General features: G+C 44.5%; 2 protein-coding genes across 2 annotated transcripts; one reads left to right on the plus strand and one right to left on the minus strand.

Annotated features, from left to right (window-relative positions):
• Positions 1 to 1,229: 1,229 nt before the first annotated feature.
• Positions 1,230 to 2,174, minus strand: LOC123785315 (olfactory receptor 9I1-like). The gene has a single exon (XM_045787046.2). It carries the CDS (start codon positions 2,172 to 2,174, stop codon positions 1,230 to 1,232), a length of 945 nt encoding a protein of 314 aa, XP_045643002.1.
• A 20,355-nt stretch (positions 2,175 to 22,529) lies between these two features.
• On the plus strand, positions 22,530 to 23,471 carry LOC123785316 (olfactory receptor 9I1-like). The gene has a single exon (XM_045787047.2). It carries the CDS (start codon positions 22,530 to 22,532, stop codon positions 23,469 to 23,471), a length of 942 nt encoding a protein of 313 aa, XP_045643003.2.
• Positions 23,472 to 25,064: the final 1,593 nt, after the last annotated feature.

Consider the following 25,064-nt stretch of genomic DNA (forward strand, 5'->3'; position numbering starts at 1 on the left):
AGCCATTCATTGTCTACCGCTGTATATTCTGAACAAAGGGACTCTGAGCAAAGGTCCAAAGGGACTATGAGAAAGCACTTCCTTAACTGCACAATGGGAATCTTCTATTCAACCCTGTCTTCCTTATTTGCCTTATAGAGTTTCCCTGAGGCTCAAATGAGATCATGCATATGCCCTAAAAATCTGTTCAAAAGCAATTAGCAAGAGTTCATCTGGTCCAGACTCTGAACTTAGATCGAGTTCCGCAACAAGCAAAGCAGACTCTGCTCTGAAGGGCTTTGCAGTCTCATGCAGGAATTGGTTACTTTCCTCTCTCCACAAACCTTCTTCCAGAGAAGATAATATGTAGTTCAATGTTTCCCTTATGCCTGTCTTTGTTCTCTGTCTTTGCTGTTCCTGGAAATGGGATGCTTGATAGAAAGGGACTGTTCGTGAAGCAGACAATGTGAATGGGGAGGAGAAGCAACGTATCACGTCCTTCAGAAACTAGGGAGTTGGCCTTGGAGGAGCCAAAGGTAAGGTGGCTTAGCTCATCTTGGAGATATGAGAGGAATATCACACAGCAGGAACCACAAAGCCAGGGAACCATTAAGTGGGAAGGCAGTTTGCAAATTCCATCGCTGTGGCATGAGCAAGAAGGAAAGCTCCCCAAGGGGGTGTCCCGAGAGTAGGATGGTGAAGAGGAAGGCCTGTTTCTAACACTGCCTTTCCTTGGCCATTTGGAGCCTCGGTTTTGTCTTATACAGCACTCCCTGCTTACTGAGGTGCTCAGTTACTCATGTATTAAAAGAAAAAAAAGACTATTTAGCACTTAAAACTGGAATCCCTAATTAGAATCTTTGACACAGAAAAGGGCAGTATTAATGGGAGCAGAAAATGTGAAGGAGAAGAAGGAAGCCCAAGCATGGCTGCAAAGATGTGGGGTGGGATGAAATAAATGCAAGACCCTCTGGGCCCCTGAAATTCTGTAAGTTAAGATATCAGACAGTATCATAAGACTGTTGTGTGCTAAGAAATGGATTGGAGGTAGGAGAGGGGGAGGAGAACAAAGCACCATGGGATTGCTGGAAATGAATTTTACCATATTTGCAGTGTTTCTTGTCTGCCTGCTGATACCCATCTACGTTCTCTCTATTTGTGGGTCTGATTTGCATATACTGTTGGTACCTCTTAGGATCTATTGATATGGGAAGAAAATGGACCAAGAGGAGAGGTCCCGTCACTCATATCTACACACTCTGGGACACCTGGAGTCTACCAGTAACCTTCCTGAAGGCTGCCTTTACATCCTTGTTTCTTAGGCTATAGATCAGAGGGTTTAGCATGGGGATGACCACAGTGTAGAAGACAGACACGACCTTGTCTTCCTCCAGGGACTTGCCTGAGCCACTCCGCAGATACATGAAGATGAGGGTCCCAAAGAAAAGGGCCACAGCAGTGAGGTGGGAGGCACATGTGGAGAAAGTCTTGGCCTTGCCACCTGGAGATTTCACCTTCAGAATGGCCTTGATGATGAGCAGGTAGGATATCAGAATGACCAAGGCATTGGCCAAGATCACAAAGTTGCCAGAGAAGACAATGACAATTTCAGTGTTTGTCGTGTCACTGCAGGCGAGCTTCAGGAGGGGCGGGAGGTCACAGAAGAAGAAGTCGATCTGATTGTGGTCACAGAAGGAGAGGGTGAAGGTGCACGTGGTACGTACAATGGACCCTGACATCCCACACACATAGGCTCCCACCACCAAACTCCAGCAGATTCTGGGATTCATGGCTACAGGGTAGAGCAGTGGGTTGCTAATAGCGACACAGCGGTCATAGGCCATCACCGCCAGCAGGAAACACTCTGTGCCAGCACAGAGGGTGAAGAAAAAGAACTGGGTAGCACATTGGCCAAAAGAGATGACCATCTTGCCTGTGGCCAGTGTGGCCAGAATCTGAGGGGTGATGACTGAGGTGTAGCAGGCATCCAGCAGGGAGAGATGGCTCAGGAAGAAGTACATGGGGGTCTGGAGTTGGACATCCACTTGGATCAGGATGATCACCCCCACATTTCCCAGAAGGGTGATGATATAGAGGATGAGAAACATCAGGAAGAGGGGACTCTCCAGCATGTGGTAGTCAGTAAAGCCCATGAGAATGAACTCTGTTACTGTGGTGAGATTATTCTGGGTCATGGATTCAATAACAACAATTGATCTGAAGATGAGAATGAACAACAGGAACAACAAAATCCCAGAGCTGGAAGACAGATTCTTTCTCTCTATGGTAGAAGTTAGCTTTCTATTTCTGGGCCGATCTATAGAGCTTGTTTTTGAGAAATCCTGTACCTGGCTGATTCTCCTTGGGCATCTGTGTTCTTCCACATTTTTTGGAGCTGAGCCCTGAGCTGATGTTTCTGCTTCAGATTAGTTCTGGTTTGTATTTGGAAATTTCTGTGAAGACAAGAGACACAGAGGCTCAGATTTGGGAAGAACCTGGTCAGCCTGTGTTCTAATCCCCATGGGATGCTGACGTGTCCTTTACTTCATACCTTCTGCTTGGTCATCCAGTTACGGGATGAGCCTCCATCTGTGGACAGTTCCACCTGCTAACTCTTATTTTGGATCTATATTCTCTCTCTCTCCTTATCTTTCACATGTTGACTTTAGTTTTACCCCTTCCAGATGCTCACAGCAAATATAATTCCTTCTTCTCATAAAAGGCTTTCAGAAGTTGGAGGATGATGAATTTGCTCTTCATGTTGACTGTTCCCTCATCTTACCCACTTTTTCTTATTATATAATTATTGGCATGTGGTCAAAAACTGTTTAGTCAGATGCTATTAAGAAGATGTCTAAGGGTACAAACTTGTAACTGGCAGATAGGAGTTCCGGAGATCTAATGTACAGCATAGTGATACAGTCAACCACATTGTATTATAAACATTGCATTATAGTCAACAACGTTTTGTTACAAACTTCAAAGTTGCCGAGAGACCAGTTCTTGATTGCTCTCACCACAAAGAGGACTTAATAATTGTGGGAGGTGGTAGAGGCGTTAGCGAACACTATACATATGGTAATGTATAAATGTACCAAACCAACACATTGTACATCTTAAACTTACACAATGTTATATGTCAATTATATGCCAGTAATAATAATGAAAAATAACTAAGTCTTTCTCTCCACTTTAATCTTTGCCATTTTATTGTATTTGTTCTTTTTTTTTAAATTTACTTATTTATTTTATTTTAAGCAATCTCTGCACCCAGCGTGGGGCTCCAACTCACGACCACGGGATCAAGAGGCTTGTGCTCTTTTCACTGAGCCAGGCATGCACCCCTAATCTTTACCATTTTAATCTTGGGGTCCTCTCCCAGCTCAAATCAGAGGTCGCTAGTGAAAGAGAGACACTGATGTATCAGATAAAACATGGTCTCCTGAAACTGTTCCCCCCACCTGACTCCAGCAGCTAGGTCTGGGGATGAGTCAAGCTCCATGGTTGTCCCCTCTAGGACAGACACCAACTAGTTGAGTCACCTTCAAAATTCACTTCCTGTCCTTGGGCTTTATTTTTTGTTCAGCAAAATGGTAGGTCTAGGTTATATGATCATTAAAGTTCTTTTGTCTCTCACAAAGCATGATTTATAAGTCTAGGCACAGGGGTTAAATGAGGCTTTTAAAAGGACTTTCCTAATATCTATATCGGAACGCACATACTCTCTAGCTACAAATTACCTAGTAAATAAAATATGCGGGGACTGTCTCAAGTGATTTGTTACTTATGGGATCTTAGGTCTGAAATTGAGTTAATCATACTTGCCAGTTCCTGATAAGTCATCGTTACTGATCAAGGCAAGACTCTTTTTCACTTTCTTCTTCTTCTCTCCTTCTCGCTCCACGCCCAACCCTTCCCCTGCTCTTCATAGGTATCCAGTCTAGTATATGCAAAATATATGTCTTCCCATGTTTCGTCCTTTCATATTGATTTAGAAATATGTGTGCCTTTAAAAAATACAGTGATTTTGGTGTGGCTTAAATTTTACATACATGGTCTTGTGTTCTAAGTCCTATTTTTCCCCACATACACTATATTTTTGTGATTTGTCCATGTCAAGCAGGTACATCTAGTTTGTTATTTCTGGTTTTGCCATAGTCTTCCTTGGTATGCTTACAGCACATTTACTTGTCCAGTCCACCAAAGATGTTGAGGCTTTGCAAAAATTATCTTACTGTATCCTAGAAACAGCCCTTCGAGGGCTGTTATCTATTTTTTTTTTTTTTAACCGGTGAGGAATTTGAACTTCTGGGAGATGAATTTGTTTAAGGTGACCCAGTTTAGTAAGTGGAAGAGCCGGGTTCTGAACAATAATGGTTTGATGGCAAATTCTGTGCTCTTTGCTATGAATTTGTTTTGCTGCCTTCCTACACTGAAGCACGTCTCTGTGAGTCATGAAATCAAAGGAATCTCCCTGCAGTTCTTTGGGAGAGCAAGATCCTTCTTGCTTTCAAAACCTGAGAGAGCTTGGCTAATTTCAACATCTTTCCCACCCTCTAATTCTGAAACTGTCATAGACCATTTTCTGTCCATCTCGTGGAGAGGTCCTGGGGTGCCCTCTGATTCTGAGACAAGACTGTTCGGTGTACGTGACCGGGGAGTAGGTGGCCCCAATCACTGGGCTAGAGATGGACCCACACTGGGTATGTTCTACACACACACTAGGCCCGTCTCATACTCTGACTAATTCTTCCAGCAGCCCCGAAAGTTGGGTACAGCCATGACTATTTTATGGATGAGCAAAGTGAGGCTCAGAGATGTTAAGGAGGCTGCCCAGCTTGCCAGATGTCTAGGAAGAAACAGAAGCAACATTTGATCTGAGACTTTCTAACTTCAAAGTCTGTGGTCTCTGCTTCACATTTTGCTGTCCTCTTAGGGGAAGCGAATTACTTTTTCTGCAGACCCAAGGCTCAACTTTTAAACTCATAGTACTTCTAAGACTATTAGATATATACTCAACTTCATGGGGAAAGAGGACTAAGTTTGACTTGAGTTTTTTGGTGGTCCATGTCTTTTCTTCTTCCTTCTTTTTGGGTCAGGACAGACTTAGTTGGGCTGTAATCCCTCCTTGGGTATGTTTTTGAAGACATATGTCATCCCTCCTTTGGTATGTTCTTGAAGACTGCTTAACCAATTTTAATCTCAATTTGCTCAATAACATAATGGGAATATAACAATGAGTTTTTGAAAAGTTAGAATGGATTTTTCCCTAATGTGGTAGAGTTTGCCTCTTTTCTAGAAAGGCAATTTCCAGAATACCTCCGGGAAGGAAGAGTTTCAGGACCAAGTGGTCACACCCAGTTTTGTAGGATCTTATTTAAGAAGGGGCTTGGGGTACCAGCTGCTTGGATTGGGCCCAAAGTAGAGGGTGACTTCAGACTCCCAGAACCCAGCACAGCTTCCAGGAGGGAAATCCAATGTTTATGGCCAGCAGACATTTTAAGAAGGCTTAGGGACACTTATGGGTTGACAGTATTGTAATACGTTTTTATTATAATATGTGATGTAGATGAATCTGAGATCTCTGGAGGGGCTGGGGAAAGAGAGATGGTCTTACCCATGCAGAAGACTTCAGAGAAGAGATGGCTCATAAATCTTGTGCCTACTTTCACTTGGAAACTTCTCCCAAGCTCTTCTTTCTCTCTCTTGTAAAGGTTGCGTCCATTGGGGACCATGAGGAAGCTCCACAAAGCTAACTTTCCTCACCTTATTGGGATTGGTCTAAAAATATTATGGAAAATATTTACTGAGCTCTTGCCCTGAGTCAGGTAGCATGCTAAGCACTGTAAAGGCTTTATTTCATTCCAACCTGATTATAAGAGAAGAATATTTATCTTTATTTTACAGTAGAGGAAACTGAGGTTTGCACGCAGTAAGTATCACCCAGGCATCCCTGGAGATTACTTTAAAAAAAAGAAGAATCTGGGGCACCTGGATGGCTCAGTTGGTTAAGCGTCTGCCTTCAGCTCAGGTCATGATCCCAGGGTCCTGGGATTGAGTCCCGTGTTAGGCTCCCTGCTCCATGCGGAATCTGCTTCTCCCCCCGCCTGCTGCTCCCCCTGCTTGTCCTCTCTCTCTCTCTGACAAATAACTAAATAAAATCTTCAAAAAAAAAAGTAATCTCATAATATAATAAAAAATATTATTATAAAAAAAATGATCTCTACACTCAACATGGGGCTTGAACTCATGACCCTGAGATCAAGAGTCATGTGCTCTACTGACTGAACTAACCAGGCACCCTGAAAAAGTCCAGATTCTAACTCAGGTCTGTCTTATTCCAAAGCCAGAGCTCTAGTACATATGATTAATCCCACCGCCAACACAATCACAGGTAGTACAGAAATTTACAGTGAAGCCTTGGGTCTAAGCTTTGCAATCGAGTATCCCACCCCTGCCCCCATGAAACTATTTATGTTTTCTTTTTTTTCGGTTTTTGTTTAAATCCCAGTTAGTTGACATACGGTGTAATATTATTTTCAGGTGTACAATATAGTCCTTTCACACTTCCATAAAATACCCAATGCTCCTCACGACAAGCGCACTCCTAAATCCCCAACACCTATTTCGCCCATCCCCCATCCACCTCCCTTCTGGTAACCATCAGTCTGTTCTCTATAGTTAAGAGTCTGCTTCTTGGTTTGCTTCTCTCTTTTCTTCCTTTATGATAAAGATGAGCTACATATATACAATGGAATATTACTCAGCCATAAAAAAGAATGAAATCTCGCCATTTATGACAACATGGATGGAGCTAGAGAGTATTACTCTAAGTGAAGTAAGTCAGAGAAAGACAAATACCATATGATTTCACTCATATGTGAAATATATTTTCTAAAGTTTACCTAGTGACACAGAAACCCAAAGAGATTACAGTTATAGGTTTCTAAAAAACAATTTTAAAAGACCCAATCTTACTAGTGTTATTTCATACAAGAGTTGAAATTCCAGTCTGAACATGGTCCCGTTGGATGACAGGTTCCAATGACAATGGCCAGATTCTCTGCCCAGTTCCGCCTTCCCTAGCTTGTACACACCTCACTTCAGAGCTAGCACCCTCTCAACGTTACCGAGGTCACGGTTACACCTTAATTACCTGGTGGGATAATCCAGTTGGATTCACCCTCGGTTTGGAATCAAACTAATCTAGTTCATTTAAGCGTTTTGCAGTAGGCAGCTGGGTTTGCTCCGATAGATGAATGTAGCCGACAGATTCTAGGTTTCTTCTACTAAGCAAACCAGCAAGATATTGAAAATGCTTTGGGGATGGTTTTGGGGGAGGGATGCAGTGCGCACCAAGGTAGTCCCTGAATCACGTGTCGGCAACTGGGACAGCCTCCGGGCTCCCGGGAACAGCCAGCCTTGTCAGGGAGAACATGCTTCAGCAGGAGCTCGTTATCTCCTCTCTCCACACATCTGAGAGGATAATAACAAGTCTCGTGGGATTTCATGGCAACTCCAAACTCACGTTAATCTCAAAGCTTATTTGTAGTTGCTGTAGGGAATGAAGCTCGTCCCTCTTTGCCACCGGCCCTCAGTGTCCTGCTGTCCCAGTCAGTCAATGGTACTGCCAGGACTGGGACTCCGAGGACTCCTGGTGAAGTCCTCTTCACACCACGTCCACCCCTAGACCTTATATCAGGTCTCCTCTTAGGGGCTGGAAGCTAGCTGCATGACCTGCTCAGAATTTCATTAGGAAGGACGGAGTATTGGTTCAAGGGGGTACTGAGGCTAGTGCGGTCCAAACATGCTTCACTTGAATCTATACCATGAGTAGCTTATTAGTTCATCTTCCTTCAAGATCCATTTCTGGAGTTTCTGTGGGAATTTTTCTCTGGCTATTCCAGCTCTCATCTCTTCCCTGGTCTCTGAAACCCAGTCCCCATGCGTTAGAATGTGGCATTGAATTCTAGTTGCCTGACATTGTTAATGGCTAATCGTTGGTGGTTAGTCTTATGGCCCAGCTAGACTGTAGGTTTCCGGAGAATCCATCTTGCTTCCCCTGATTAACATGCGTTCTGCTTCAGGAGAATTGCTCCCACGCCCTGTATGTTTTTATCCACTCATCAGGGTAGGATCAGGACTATTTCAGGGGGTCTCAGAGAGGCCATGTGCCCCATTCACTCGAGGTAACATGGCAGGGATAAGACCCCTTGATAATTAGCAAGCATTCAGCCTCACCAGGGTGGTTCTTCCCATTGCAGATGGCAAATGGAGCAAGGGTATATGACAGAGAAGGAGGCAGCCACAGACCAGGACTTCTGGCAGCACGGGGAGTTCTATCTTCCAAAGCATTTTTGGATGATATTTATTATCATTTTCTATAATTAAATACCTATTCAAATATCTGTGTGGGAAGAGGATGTGTCCTGTATTGCAAGTGTTTCCTACAGACGATAGAGTGGCCATTGGGACGGGATAGAGAAAAAGGAGGGAGAATATGCCAGCAATGATAATATTCCATTAAACATCCCCTGGGGACTTGTGGAGGTGGGTGATTCCATAGTATTTATTACACACTTCTCTTGGCAACAGGTTGGAAAGATCTGGAGTGCTTTGATGTATTACACAATTATTATGGTTGTTATTCTTGTTCATATCAAACCTAGGACTCTTGTTTTGACTTTTGGGAAGAGATGTGTCTTAGGTTGGTTTCTTTAAAAAAAAAAAAAAAAGAATGTGAGAAAAGGGTTGGGAGCCAGTATGTCGCTGAGGGATTAGTCATAGGAGAGACCTGTCAGGGAGTGAAGGAAGCAGAGACTAGGTGAGCAAAGATAAAGTTTCAGGTGGAGTCTAGCCTGATCGATAGGGCAACTCTGGAGTATGAATTACACCCTAACTTAATTCTGTCTTGAGGCAGGGATTTGGCCTTCTGCACCCATACTGACTGTTCACGGACCGTGGGCTGCCCCACAGAGTGGGCATTACTCCAGAGAAGGTTGTAGCTGTGAGCTGTTAGCAGTCAACACTCACAGGAGCCATGGGACGTTGGGCTGATCTGGAAACTGGGATACTCAAGGATGCTCTCTGCTCCTGATAGACTTTTGAGTATTTATAGCTGGGGCTTCTGACTTTACCATGTGGAGTAGAGACAGCTCAAGAGGGGCAGTTAGAAAGATGTTTCAGTGCAATTCCTATCACAATTCCAGTGGTATTTTTTTAAAAGGATTTTATTATTTTTTTATCTGAGAGAGAGAGACAGCACACGCGCAGGGGGAGCAGCAGGTAGGGGGAGAGGCAGACTCCCCGCTGAGCAGGGAGCCCAACACAGGGCTCAATCCCAGCACCCTGAGATCACCACATGAGCTGAAGGCAGACACTTAACCAACTGAGCCACCCAGGTACCCCTCTGATGGTATTTTTTTTCACAGAAACAGAATAGACAATCCTAAAATTTGTCTGGAACCTCTTAAGACCCTGAACAGCCAAAGCAATCCTGAGAAAGAACAAAGCTGGAGGCATCACACTCCCTGGTTTCAAACTGTACTACAGAACTATCATCATCAAAACAGTATAGTACTGGCATAAAAATCATTATATAAACCAATGGAATAGACTAAAGGTAAAGTTTATTTATTTTTATTGAAGTGTAGTTGACACACACCATTACATTACTCTCAGGGGTACGACATAGTGATGGGACAGGTCTATGCTTTATGCTGTGCTCGTCTCAAGTGTAACTACCATCTGTCACTATACAGTATTATCACACCACCATTGGCTGTATTCTCTATGCTATACTAATGAGGTTTCTTAAGACTCCACGTGTAAGAATGTCATACAGTATTTTCTTTCTTTGTCTGACTTATTTCACTTAGGATAATGCCCTCAAAGTACACCCATGTTGTCGCAAACAGCAGGGTTTCCTCCCTTCTTATGGCCAAATAATATTCCATTGAGTATATGGCATGTTTTTTTGGCCTCCCTATAATCCATATTCCTTATAGAATTTGGAGAAACTGTTTGAAACCTACATCAGTTCTATAATTTCCCTATTAAAATTCCTTCATTGATTTCCCATCACACTTAGGAAAACCCTAATTTCATACTCTGGCCTACGAGATCATAAGTGATCCATCCTCTGTATCCTCCCTTCTTCATCTCCTACTACCCTCTGTTTATTCCTTGAGAGCCCAGCTTATCCCTGCCTCACGCCCTTTGCACTTGCCATTCCCTCTGTCTGAAAAGCTCTTCAAACAAGAAGATGCTCTTGTGTGTTCTTTTCATGCTGGTCCTCGTGTAAATGCCACGTCAGAGACCATTTCTGACTTTGAGTCCCCTTTCTCTGCCACGAGCCCAGAAAGTTCCTATCACATCATCTTGCTGTATTTGTGGATAACCCTATTTTCTGTTTCTGCCTATGAGAATGTAAGCTCTATTTTGTTCACTGCTGTATGGCCAGTGCCTAGAGCATTTCCTGGCATACACTAGGTGCTCAAATATTTGTCAAGCAAATGAAAGGAGAGATCCTTAATGTTTCTATTGTTCAGTCAGAAAAGTCAAACATCTCATTAGAAGAATGGGCAAAGGAACGAATGCCAAATTTGCAAAAGAAGAAATAAGTATCTACACACATGAAAAATATTTAACGTCGCAATAAATAAAAAATTACAATAAATACAATAAATAAAAAATTATGTAGCCCTGAGCTACCTGTTTTCGTTCATAATCACCAAATATTCAAAAGAGGATCACGATCTTAGCAAGGTGCTGGGAAACAGGCTCCCTCACACGCTGTGGAGCGCTGGCGAGCAACTTACAATCAGTTTTATTAATTTGTATAAAGACCCCCCCAAATGAAAATGCCTTTCTCCCCGTCATTCTGCTTCTAGGAAGTTACCTCACAGAAACAATCATTAATCTCTACCAAGATCCATGGTCACGACACTGTTATTTTAGAATAAAAAGTTGAAAATATCAAAGTGACCAAAATCATTGAGGTATAATAGGATATTTGGGATGTGAGGAGCCGGGGTTCAAATGGGAACATCTCCCAATGCACGTGTTTGCTTGGGTGGGTTGCACGGGATGGAGCTGAGAAGGGCCACTGTTGGACATGGCAAGCCAAGGACTTTCCCCAACTCAGACCCCCACAGAGGTTCAGGGATGTGAAATATCTTCTGCGGTGACCTGGGTTGGGGGGGTGGGCTTGTGCAGAACTCACCCTAAGGGAATGAGGGGTCTTCCTGGTGGGCAGGGCTGCGTCACTGGTGGTGGGTGTCGGTGTCGGTGTCGGACGGACAAGTAGCAGACGACGGAGATCACATCCATCCGCCTGCATTGGTGGATGAGGGCGGAAAGGGAGAGTGATTTAAGAAGTAGCCCTTTGGGGTAGAAGCCGATTCCCTGTGGCGTCGCCTGTACTGTGGCGAGGCTGGGAGTTCAACACAATAGCTCAGCATGAGGGCGTCTCTGTGGAACGGGTAGGGGTTCCAGGAAATCTTGCCATGGGGGAGTATGAATCAAACGTGACCGCATGTGACCCCCAGCGTGGAAAATTCTCAGGATATAATGCTAAGTGGACAACAGTGCTGCAGTGTTGGGAAATGTTTAAATGTTTAAATTTCCCCCATGTGAGCATGAGAAATACCATCTATCTTTAAAAAAAAAATATGCACAGAAAATTTTATTTATATTGGAAGTCCAATATAATGAACCAACAACTATTGGAATTCAGCGAGGTTTCCAAGGGAAAGGACCTGCATAAATGGTTATCAATAGCCTTCTCTATGTGACCAGTGATCCATAAAACAATTGAAGGGGAACCTAAAAGCCGAGGAAGGACCTGAATGAATGGAAGGGAGGTGCCATGTCTCATGCGTGGTATGGGCTTAGCGTTCTAAGTATGTGTGTCCGGTGTATAGCAGCGAGAAATACCACACATCTTCAGTACATGAATGCTTCTAAATTGCATCAGTGTGTCTCAATTCCCTTTTTGTCAAGATTAAGGCTATTACAATGTTATATATAATATGTAATATACCGCCATCCCCCATGGGTCTCTCCTCTACCCAAGGGTTTTGAGAATTTCCACATACAAGAACATTTGGGGATGTCTTTTGCCTTCAGATTATCATGACTACCCCTGAGATGGTCCAAGTGCATGTGGTACACTGGACAAGGGCAATCTCACTGCCTTTGTGGCACATTTGGGAGTCAGTTTTTCTGTTCCTGTGGTTGCCTGGACATTTAGGGTACAGAGTCTCGGGGCTCAGTGGCCCCAACATCATAAGCAGCCCGACAAGAGGCCCCATCACTTTCCGTGGTGTTGGTGTGGACCCCAGGTCCCTCCCACCTGCGTAGCTTTAGAATGGTTATGTTTTCTCTTGTTACGCACCTCAGTGGAACAGTATAGAAATAGCGTGTTGACTTTAATCCTGATTTGTAAATATATGTGTAAATTCCTATAGAAAAAAAAATTCTGGAAGGATAGTCATAGTACCAGACTCTGTTCTGTGTGTCTTATATGTGTCACCGGTAACGTCCATGTCCATCCAGGACATAATTCACTTAAATTCCTGACACAGAGGAGGATTTGAACCCGCACAGTAGAGGATGTGAGATAAATAACTGTGTTCTCCTATCTTTCCCTCTGTTAACAGCACCTTTTGGAGTGGTATGATTATAGGGATTACATTTCTTCATTTATAGTTTTTTTTCCAAAAGATTATTTATTTATTTATTTGACAGAGAGAGAGAGCCAGCGAGAGAGGGAACACAAGCAGGGGGAGTGGGAGAGGAAGAAGCAGACTCCCAGCGGAGGAGCCTGATGCGGGGCTCGAACCCAGGACCCTGGGATCACGCCCTAAGCCGAAGGCAGATGCTTAACGACTGAGTCACCCAGGCGCCCCAGCCACCCAGGCACCCCTTCATTGATACTTTCTTGACCTCATCGCTATGTTCTGCCCTACACAGCTGCATCATCGGCCAGCTGCTATCAGGGAGTACAGGACAGCAGTGAAGAGTGGGGTGTGCGGGGCCAGCCTCCCCTCGTTCCGACCTCACCTGTGTGACCACCGGTGGTCATTTTCCCTCTCTGAGCCTCCGCTTCCACACGGGGAGAGGAGAACAATAGCGGTGTCTTCCTCAGGGGTCATTGTGGGGAGCCCGTGATGAGTTACCGTCGATAAAACTAGGTGGTGAGCTGGGCCCTGCTCGAAGGCCTTTACGTAAGGATTACTAACATTAGTTGAGTAAATGAGTCTGCAGGCTGCTGGGACGCCTCGTAATCGGGTATTTAATCTGAGCCCTCACCGTAAGACTGGTCCGAAAGGGTCACTCTGAGGACAGCCCCTCAGAGAACACGGTGCAGTGGTATTTCCCCCCACCCCCAGCCCCCGAAGGAGATGTCATGATGGCAGGGGCTGCCGGACAGGACAAAGTGTAAATGGGGAGGAACGGCGACAGCTAAAGTTGCAGGGCCCTTTTCTGAAGGTTTCTCGCCTCCAGGGATCAGAGGAGCCTAATGAGCAGCTTAGGGCCTGATTAGAGAAGCCCCATCAGCAACAAACCCCTCTGCCCGGTCTAATTGCCCTTCTGGAATCCCAGGACTGGGTGGAGGGGCAGGCACCTATTAACAGGTGCTCCCGTGGTTGCTGGGGCTTGAAAGCTGCAGGTGCTGAACAGGCTTATTCCTCTGGTCCCCCAAAACCCCGCTTAGACACCACAATCTTCTCTCCCCCTTGCCACGTCTTCTGGATTGGTCCTGCTGGAGGTGAGTGGGAGCAATAGCAGACCCCAGAGAAAATGAGCCACAGTCCAGATGCAAAGTGTACTGACAACCTGAATCTTGGTTTCCTCGCATGTAAAATGGGTTTATCACTTTTTAAAAAATATTTTATTTATTTATTTTAGAGGGAGAGAGAGAGGGAGAGAGAGAGACCACACACAAGCAGGAAAGGGGCAGAGGGAGAGGGAGAAGCAGGCACCCCGCTGAGCAGGGAATCCGATGCGATATGGGGTTCGATCCCAGGACCCTGGGATCATGACCCAATCCAAAGGCAGACGCTTAACCGACTGAGCCACCCAGGCGCCCCGTCTCTTTTTTCTTGAGGGAGGAGAGCCAAAGCCGGTACCAGCTGAGAGGTACTAGTTACATTTCCCCCTTGCAGTCATGCAAGACCCTTAGCCTTCGGGGTCTCAGTTTCTTCCTCTATACCATGGGACTGACGCTGCCTCGCACGCCTGCTTCAGATGATTGCCTTCAGAAGGAGAAGAGACAAGGTAGGTGAAACCACGCACAAAACAAAGGGTGCAATTTAAGTATCACGGGTTCCATTAAGAAAAGAGGAAGAGCGAACAGCTCCCTTGTTGAATCTCTGAGAAGCTCGGAGCTCTCTGGCAGGTATTTGGAATGCCACGGTACTGGCATCACAGAAAGAGCTGGAAGCTCTAAGTGGGCTCTGAGACTGAGCGATCTCCTTGTGGGAGATTTACTTTCCCCATCACTGTGATTTGTCAGGAAGGGTCACCAGTGGCTCAAAGAGAGCGGTCAGCGATGCTGCAGAGAGCGTTTCTGTTGTGGGCGGGAGGTAGGTCGAGATTCCACAGGCTAGGTCCGTGAAGCTACTTTGGTGGGTGCTTGGCTGAGCTGCCCCTAAGGCAGGAGAACTGTGGTCTCTCATTTAGGACCAGTCAGCTGGGCGCGGACACTGGGAGAGGCTCTAAGGAGGTCAGGGGATGAAGGTGAGCAAGTGAGAAGTAACGCTAACGTTTTTGAGGCTGGCTCACTCTAGGCGTCCCCACTGCCACACATTTCCCCTCCCCATCCCCCTTCAAAGGAAGGCAGTCCATCTGTCCTCACCACTGTGCCTGACGTGGAGAGCTCGAAAAGCAGCACTACGCCTCTGAGAGGGGGTAGCTGTCCCCGCAGGAGAAGTGTCTTGTTGGGCTGCAAATCTGGGCTCTGATCACTCCCGGTCTCTTCCACCAGCAGTTTGCTTCGAGGCAAGACCCACCTCACCTCGGTGCCTCTCTTTTCTCATCTCTGCTCACCCCATCTGAAGGCAGAAGGGCCCAATCATGACCTTTAGAGACTCCTTTAAGTTCCAAGATGCTACTGTACATTCAGCCCAGGAAGGAGAAGTCTAAGAGATTTGAGGTCAGCCTTTGGATAGACTTGATATGCCATTCTAGAAGTTTGTTGTCCCATCACAGTGTGAGGAAGAACCCCAAGATTTGCACTTTTCAGGTCTTACCCCAACACCTCCCATCTGTATCCGATGACCACCACGGTGAGGGGCTAGGGGGTGGTATGGTGGAAAGGGTTCTGGGTCCCAGCTCTGGCTTTTCTTTCCAGCCACGTGACTTGTGGACAAGTCTGTTGACCCCTCTGAGTCCCACTTTCCTCATCTGAAAATGGGCTGTGTGAGGATCAGAAGAGATGGTGGGTGTACGATGTTCTAAAAGGAGGGATCATGAAAGTCATTCGTAATTTTGGGAGGAGGGAGCTCACACCTCCCCTTGTGCGCACCCGAATCAATGACACGATACGTCATCTCATTTCATCCTGCAGCACTCCCGTGACTTCGGTGGTTTCATGTTCATCTTCTAGATGAAAAGCTCAGGCCCAGAGAAGGTAAGCAGCTGGCTGGGGTCTGACCCCGCTGTGCTAGAACTTCGAGGTGTTCTCGGTCCGTGACAACATGCTGGCTCTGCCTCTCTGCTATTTTCAAGGAGGCTTGCTGGAGGACCTTTGCCTATGTGCTGAAGAGTTGAAATCCAACTAGAAAATGACCAACTGAAGTTTGTTTTGTTTTTCTGACAAGTTTCTGAGGACTCTATTTGGATCTCTGGGTTGAGCCACTTTGTACCTGAACACAGACAGAGCGTGGGTGGAAGGAGCCGCTATGTTTTTCACTATTTAAACATTCTGAGGGCCCAAGTTCCCCCCGGAGCACTTTGAGTAGCAGTCAAAGCATCTGCTACTTCATTTCTTTGTTCCTTTTTCCTCTTCAGGTCATCACAAGCAGATGATAGCAGTTCTGTCATAGTGGCAGAGGGGGGACTGTCATCCGTGTCTCTTTGGTTCTATATATTCATCACGACATCACCAGCGTCCGGGACGCTGCCTGGCACAGAGGATAAAAGCAGATCTTCTAAAAATCTTTGTTGCATACTTCCAGCTGAGGAGCAGTGGCCGCATAACTTCAGGCACATCATACCACCTTTGTATCTTGCCATTTTTAAATAACTTTAAACCTGCCTTGGAAGATCTAAGTGGATTCGTTCTGCTGAGCTAAATAAATACTCCTCAGATCCATGGCAGTATATTTTCCACAGCGTGCGCTCTTATAAAGATGGCGTCTGGGCACGTCTGGCAATCCCTTCCCAGTGCAAGCTTTCGACTTTTAAAATCATCTACCCACACATTTTCTCGTTTGATCCGTAGTGGCCTCTAGGCTCCTAGGCCAGTGTTTCCCCCGCTCTGAGATGACAGGTGGCACGTCATAAAGACGGAAGTCTGCCGGCCTTTCTTTCTTCTGAAACCCCTGTTAGTTTTCTGAGGTTCCGTGGAAGTTTGGGGGAAGCAGCCATAATCTCAAAGAGCAGGTGATCTTGAGGTCTTTCTCCTTGGAGAGAGTTCTGGAAACTGTGAGAATTACCCATCTTAGGTGCTTTTACTGTGGGCCGTGGGTCTTGAGCAGACGTGATGAATGTAGGGGAAGGATAACCTAGACTCACAGAAGTCCGCCGAGGGAGGCCTGTCCGGAAGTAAACTACTTCTGTGTTGGATCAATGATCAGATAACAGATCGTTGAGAATGTGAAATGTCAATGTTGCTCGACAGCGTGGAGCGTGGTGGGTTCATGGCGGCATTAAGGATTCGCTTTCTTCCTGTGCATCCTTACAAGTCAGCAATTTCAGGTATTTTACAGGCTTCAAAAACAGGCAATGGCTGCTTCAGTGATCTCTTCGTATTTCCCCAGCAATTTGGTTTATCTAGGTTGCCTGGGACGAAATATTTTCCTCTGAGGCTGCACTGAGACAGGCCCCCCCGCCCCCCTGACGGGTCTTCTCTCTGCCTGAAGATTTTGTGGAGCTGCTATGTGTTTTCCTTAAACTTAATCGTCAGGAAACCAACCGGCTGTTCTAGCTAGCATGAGCAATCCTTTTGGACGGGTTCAGGAATTTAGACAGTGTGTCAGAGGCAAGGTGGACCTGGTTTTGGAGGAGCCAACCTTTCCAGCTCCTCTGTGGGTCAGCAGACATTCAGCAACTTTGGTTTTCCTTAAAAATGTCCTCTGTCCATGAAATGGGCCCACTCGATACTCTTAGGAATCACATGCAGATGTGTTTTGAGCGAAGGGACCCTCCGTGCTGCTCACCGTCTCAAAATGGAGGCACGGTCATCTTGGGACTCTGAATTTATGAAGGTTTCAGGAGCTGGCTACAGCAGCACAGATCTGGAGACCTTCCTAAGCTTTCCATTTTCTCCCTTGAGCTTCTGCCTTTCTTGATCATCCGTAGATCAGTCTGATTTAGGCCAAACCACCGTTCCTGCACTTTGGGTCTTTCCAGAACCCATTTGGCAAAGTCTTCTGGCGGCACTCTTATCGGTCCGATGATGATAGGGCTGCTTATTCTATTTGTGCTGGCATTTGGCAAACAGGCAATTTTAGTTTGTATTTATTTATTCATCAATACTTCTTTCCAAAAGTGACTCGAAGTGGCTTATAAAAAAAAATGTGTGGCACGCAGTAAGATACAATAAATTAAATATGAGGGATGAGATTTGGGCAAAGGGCAGGTAGGTAGACGAGGAGGAGGAGCCCGGAGCACGGCTGGTTCACACGGCTTTTGCCTTGCTGCTCTAAGCTGTGCTAGAGGTAGGTGGCTCCTTGGTGGCCGCACAGTCCTCATTAGAGTCTGATTCCAGCGGGAGCCCCGTGCCTCCTTCTACCCTCCCACACCTGCAGACGAGACATGACAAATAAAAGTGTTACGACAAAAGGGGGACACGTGCAGTGTTTCCGACTCAGAATTCGAACAATTTCCCCCCAAATCTTTATCGAACTTGTTACTTTCCTCCTTGCCCAAATGTAGTGGGTGATTTATGTAAAGCTGCTCAAACACTCTGGGGATAAAAGAGGTGTTCCTTACGTGATAACTCATTATGACCAGACTCAGGAGGAAGTGGATAGTGGCTGGGGACCCGGCTGGGAGACCCACGGATGTGGTTCAAATCCTGGTGTAGTTTCGCCTCAACCACATTACTTCGTCTCTGCAGGCCTCTGTCTTCCGGTCCATGACTAGGGACAATGACAATGTGGCCTGGGGTGGGCTGTTGTGAGAAGTAAATGGGGCGCTTGAGGTGAAGAAGCTAGAACAGTATCCAGCACACAGGGAAGGCTGTCTTCCTGCCATTATTTATTTATTTGAGAGAGAGAGAAAAAGAGAGAGAGAGAGAGTCTCGTTTGTTTTATATCTTAAGTTCTAAATTTGGAATTTAAGAGTAAAATCACATGGTATTTGTGGAATGATATGGTATCGGTCTTTATCTGACTTATTTTACTTAGCATTATACCTTCTAGGTCCATCTATGTTGCTACAAATGGCAAGATCTTATTTTTTTAAATGGCTGAATAATAGCCCATGGCATATATATTACCACACCTTCTTTATCCATTCATCTATGGAAGGACACGTGGGTTACTTCCATAGCTTGGCTATTGTATTTAATGCTCCCAGAAACATCGGGGTGCATCTTTCTTTTCGAATTAGTGTTTTCATATTCTTTGGGTAAATACCAAGTGATGGAATTAGTGGATCATATGGTAATTCTGTTTTTAATTTTTTGAGGACTCTCCAAGCTGTTTCTTTACACTGTGATTGTAGGCTGACCATTGAGACCCCAATACCTCAGGGGCTTCTCTCTGTTTTAGGAGCTGATACTTGTGAACAAAGCTGTTTTGAAAATATCTCACGAGGACCTGAAAAACTCCATACGTTTTGTCCTGGGAGTGGGATGGTCTCGTAGTGATGATTCGTGTCTTCATTTTCTACTGGTTGTGGATAACAATCTGCAAATAAGTGTGAATAGTTACCCGATCCCCAGCATTTCTGCTACAGTGTCACCTTTTCAACAAACCTTCTGCTGGTCCTATTTATTTTTATTTTTATTTTTTTTAATGATTTTTTATTATATTATGTTAGTCACCATACAGTACATCCCCGGTTTCTGATGTAAGGCTCGATGATTCATTAGTTGTGTATAACACCCAGTGCACCATGCAATACGTGCCCTCCTTACTACCCATCACCAGTCTATCCCATTCCCCCACCCCCCTCCCCTCTGAAGTCCTCAGTTTGTTTCTCATAGTCCATAGTCTCTCATGTTTCATTCCCCCTTCTGATTACCCCCCCTTTCTTTATCCCTTTCTTCCCCTACCGATCATCCTAGTTCTTATGTTCCATAGATGAGAGAAATCATATGATAGTTGTCTTTCTCTGCTTGACTTATTTCACTTAGCATTATCTCCTCCAGTGCTGTCCATGTTGTAGCAAATGTTGAGAACTCGTTCTTTCTGATAGCTGAGTAATATTCCATCGTATATATGGACCACAACTTCTTAATCCAGTCATCTGTTGAAGGGCATCTCGGCTCCTTCCACAATTTAGCTATTGTGGACATTGCTGCTATGAACATTGGGGTGCATATGGCCCTTCTCTTCACTACGTCTGTATCTTTGGGGTAAATACCCAGTAGTGCAATGGCTGGGTCATAGGGTAGCTCAATTTTTAACTTTTTAAGGGACCTCCACACTGTTTTCCAGAGTGGCTGTACCAACTTGCATTCCCACCAACAATGTAGGAGGGATCCCCTTTCTCCACATCCTCTCCAACAATTGTTGTTTCTTGCCTTGTCTATTTTTGCCATTCTAACTGGCGTAAGATGGTATCTCAGTGTGGTTTTGATTTGAATTTCCTTGATGGCTAATGATTTTGAACATTTTTTCATGTGTCTGTTAGCCATTTGTATGTCTTCATTGGAAAAGTGTCTGTTCATATCTTCTGCCCATTTTTTGATTTGTTTATTTGTTTCTCGTGTATTGAGTTTGAGAAGTTCTTTGTAGATCTTGGATACCAGTCCTTTATCTGTAGTGTCATTTGCAAATATCTTCTCCCATTCCGTGGGCTGCCTCTTAGTTTTTCTGACTGTTTCCTTGGATGTGCAGAAACTTTTAATCTTGATGAAGTCCCATAAGTTCATTTTATCTTTTGTTTCTCTTGCCTTTGGGGATGTGTCATGAAAAAGGTTGCTTTGGCCGATGTCGTAGAGGTTGCTGCCTCTGTTCTCCTCTAGAATTTTGATGGATTCCTGTCTCACATCGAGGTCTTTCATCCATTTGGAGTTTATTTTTGTGTATGGTGTGAGAGAGTGGTCAAGTTTCATTCTTTTGCATGTAGCTGTCCAATTTTCCCAGCACCATTTATTGAAGAGACTGTCTTTTTCCCACCGGATGTTTTTTCCTGCTTTATCAAATATTAGTTGCCCAAAGAGCCAAGGGTCCATTTCTGGGCTCTCTATTCTGTTCCATTGGTCTATGTGTCTGTTTTTGTGCCAGTACCATGCTGTCTTTGTGATCACAGCTTTGTAGTACAGCTCGAAATCCGGCATTGTGATGCCCCCAGCTTTGTTTTTCCTTTTCAACAGTTCCTTGGAGATTCGGGGCCTTTTCTGTTTCCATACAAATTTAAGGACTGTTTGTTCCAGTTCTTTGAAAAATGTCCTTGGTATTTTGATCGGGATAGCATTGAAAGTGTAGATTGCTCTGGGTTCTGCTGGTCCTATTTAATACCCCCTTCTTTACTTTGGCTCTCCCAATTCCCCACACCCTGGGGTGTGTGTGTGTGTGTGTGTGTGTGTGTGTGTGTGTGTGTGTGTTAACAGCACTTGTCATCATCTATCATGGTAGAAAATATACTTCTTCTTTTTTAAAAAAAATAAATTGCATGTGCCTGGCTCTCTGCTAGAATGCCTGCTCCACGAGGGCAACGATCTTTGTGTTGTTCTGAGCAACCAGAAGAATGCGGGGCACATGGTAAATTCTCAGTAGATTCTTAATGAATAATAAATGAATATAGTCTCTCTCTCTCTCTGTTTCTGCCTTTGGTCAGGATGATTTGTGTGAATTCCTTTTAGAACACAGCAAATCATTGTTTTGGCGGAAGGTCAAGATTAGATTAGGCCGTAAGGGGGAAGAAAAAACCCTCCTAAATGTTCACATTGTCAGGAATTCAGCAGGGGAAAAACACCAGATGCTGACCTTTATTTCATCCATAGATCAGCTTTTGTCAAACATTGATCAAAGTTTCATTTTCTTATTTATCTGAAATCCTATGAGATCTTTCTCAAATTCCATTTTTATTTCAAGGATGGAAGGAGGACAAAAATAACCAGCTTTGAAGTCTACATTCAGTATTCCCATTACCCCAAATCGCCAGCATCCCAAGGTGCAGAGACAAGATTGTCCAAACACTTGGCAAGAACTCTATCTGTATTAGAATTCTCAACTCAGCGTGATGCCTTTGTCCCTTAATGAGCTGTGCAGGCTAGTTCTGGAATGGCTCGATTCATGTAGCTCATGGATTGATAATGATCTGGCATTTAAAAAAATGGGACAGGTCCTTTGGAATAAGAGGAGAATTTGGAAACCAGGCCAGGCTGCTTGGCAGGAACAGCAAGGAAGAGGTGACTTGGCAGGCAACAGGTTATAGGGGTTCTAACAGAGCTGTTCTTCGTGGCTCGCTCTCTTGCATCTCGCTCCATGGTGTTCACACGCATATCAAAAACAATCACAAAGAAAGATAGAGTTGATATTGGGATGCCAAGGGCTGTGGACTTGGAGATAAAAAGATTCCAAAATGTACACGAACCCAGGAACACGTTACTCTGTTATTGCAGAATTTAGAAAAAAATAATTCTTAGTGTGTGAATCAGACCATGTGCTAGGAATGGTACATATCTTAAGTTCTTCACAGCAGTGCTGCAACCTTGACGTTGAAATCCCTATTATGCCAACAAGGAGACTGAGGTTCTGAAAGATGAATTAACTTGTCCGAGGTCTCAAGGTATTTGAACCTGGGTCTGTTTCAAAGCCCATGTACTTAATACTACAGTGTTAGGGTTTCTCCAGAGAAGGGGTGTTTTCTGGCTCTGTAGTGAGGCTGATGAAGGTTTCCAACTTGGCACCTGTCAGAAATGTGGAAATGTCTAAGGAACAGAGTTCCAGCTCCAGCTTTGCCTCTTTGCTATGAAATCAGGAACTAGTCACTTCACCTCTCTGACCCTCATATGATTCTCTCAAGATTGGGATTAACAATATACGCTCCGAAGGATTTCCAAAAGATGAAATGAAATAAAGGTTGTAAAAAATGTGAAGGGCTTGACAAATCTAAGATTTTTATCATTGCTGAGAACGATCAATCACCTTAATTGATCTTCAATGAGATTTTATTTTCTTATTTCAGTGGACGACCTAGGATTCATGGCGGAGAATGGCACCGTGGTGACAGAATTCATTCTGCTGGGGTTCCACCTGTCAGCAGAGTTGCAGATGGGTCTCTTCTTTGTGTTTCTGGTCCTTTATTTCATTACCATGGTGGGCAACCTGGGCATGATCGTGCTGATTCAGAGAGACCCTCGTCTCCACACCCCCATGTATTTCTTCCTCTGCCACCTTTCCTTCCTGGACGTTTGCTACTCCTCTGTCATTGTCCCTCAATGGCTTGAGACCTTGGGTACTGATAAGATGGCCATCACCTATGAGCGCTGTGCCACTCAGTTCTTTTTCTTTACCCTCTGTGCTAGCACTGAATGTTTCCTGTTGGCTGTGATGGCCTATGATCGCTATGTAGCCGTGTGTAACCCCCTCCTCTATGCCACCGCCATGACACCGCAGACCTGCCTGGGGCTGGTGGTGGGGGCCTATGCTGGTGCCATGGTCAATGCTGTGATCCGCACTGGGTGTACCTTCTCGATCTCCTTCTGTAAATCCAACCACGTGAACTTCTTCTTCTGTGACCTCCCACCCCTGCTGAAACTTGCCTGTAGTGATACCAAGTCACAGGAACGGGTCATCTACCTCCTAGCTTTCTTGGTCATTACAACCAGCATTTCAGTGGTTCTGATATCCTACGTTTTCATCATTCAGGCTATTCTGAAGATTCGTACAGCAGGTGGCAAAGCCAAGACTTTCTCCACCTGTGCTTCTCACATGACCGCAGTGGCTCTTTTCTTTGGGACACTCATATTCATATACCTGAAAGGTAACATGGGCAAATCCCTTGCGGAGGATAAGATTGTGTCCGTATTTTACACCGTGGTCATCCCTCTGCTGAACCCAATGATCTACAGCTTGAGAAACAAGGAAGTGAAGGAGGCTCTGAAGAAAGCTCTCAACGGGCTGAAGGTTTCCCAAGTAGACTAAGACTTGAGCTCCATCAATTCAGAAGTTCCTGCAAACCATCCTTGGGGTTTGGCTTCTCTCCTTAGCACATAAACCAGATTTCATAATTACAAAGACATATTGAAGCAAAAAAAAATATGTAGCTTTGCGTTCCAGCAATTTCTTTATTAGCTCTATGACCTTCAGTCAGAAATTATCTGCCCCAGTTTTCACATCAGTAAAAATTTCTGCCTTGCTATGATTACAGCCAGGATCAAGGGAGATGGAATGCCAAAGGGTTTTATAAATAATAACATGCTATAAAATGTAAAATTGACTTTCTTACCTGTCCTGGGTATTGCTGAGTGTTTTCTCAGCTACTTGAATTCAAAAAAATTCAAGCTACTAAGCTAACTTTTGCATTTGAATAATTACAAAACAATAGCTTCTTGCTTGCAGAGTGAGGACAGTTACATTCTTTGGTTGTGGGTAGTAGGGTGGAAATCAGCTTTGACCAAAGAAACCTTTCTCAGCGTTCAATCATATCCAAATTAGGTGTTTGTCATAGAAAATACAAATAGCTAAAGAGAGGAAGGAAAAATAGAGGGGAAAGGAGATGTAAACTGGGAAATGTTCACCTAGACTACGTTAGCCTACTTCCCAAGAGAGCGTGGAGGACCAAGACACTGGAGAATAAAAGAAGATGTAATGATTTGCATTAATTATTGGAAATAATTTGATCTGATGTAGAGTTGAACTGAGTCCCACATAAAACTTCCTGGAATATTTCTTGATCACCAAATGTCAGAAGATCTATTTTCTTTCTTTCTTTTTATTTTATTTTATTTATTTATTTTTTTGTTGTAAAGTTCCATGATTCATTACTTGCGTATAACACCCAGTGCACCATGCAATACGTGCCCTCCCCACCACCCATCACCAGCCTATCCCGTTCCCCCACCCCCCACCCCTCTGAAGCCCTGAGTTTGTTTCCCAGAGTCCATAGTCTCTCATGTTTCATTCCCCCTTCTGTTTACTCCCCTTTCTTCTTCCCTTTCCTCTCCTACTGATCTTCCTACTTCTTATGTTCCATAAATGAGTGAAACCATATGATAATTGTCTATTTTATTTCTGAAGGATTTTTCAAGGACCATCTCAAGCTGTTTTCTATTCTCCAGGCATGAAAACCACTACCTACTTCCATCCCCTGTAGGACATTTCCTTTATGGTCTGAAGACAGATAACTATGACTCTGACTGCCACCTTTTAATGATCTCATATCTGCTAGAAATATTACTTGGAAAATGTCTCCATGGAGATTTCACAATCTTATTCATCAATTCAGCAAATGTTTACTGACTGTCTACTATGTTTCAGACATAATCCCAGGTTCAGGAATATAGAAATAAATAAGATAAACATGGTTCCTCCTTCATGGGGATTAGAACTTGGGGCACAGACAGATATAAACCATGACAGTTAACTGATTTTTTTCATATGATTTTGGAAAGTGGGAAGGAACAGCACAAGGGTATTGTTACACTGTATAGCAGGGTTCTGACCTAGTTTGGTGTGGTCAGAAAAGGCTTTCCCGAGGAACTAATGTTTATGCGGAAGCTTAAAGAGTAAGTCTGT

Source organism: Ursus americanus, chromosome 24 (genome assembly GCF_024610735.1).
Source record: "Ursus americanus isolate L20-20 chromosome 24, mUrsAme1.1.p, whole genome shotgun sequence".
Taxonomy (NCBI): domain Eukaryota; kingdom Metazoa; phylum Chordata; class Mammalia; order Carnivora; family Ursidae; genus Ursus; species Ursus americanus.

Excerpts from the sequence above, each read along its gene's own strand:
- LOC123785315 (XM_045787046.2), bottom strand. The coding sequence starts at position 2,174 with ATGACCCAGAATAATCTCACCACAGTAACAGAGTTCATTCTCATGGGC.
- LOC123785316 (XM_045787047.2), top strand. The coding sequence starts at position 22,530 with ATGGCGGAGAATGGCACCGTGGTGACAGAATTCATTCTGCTGGGGTTC.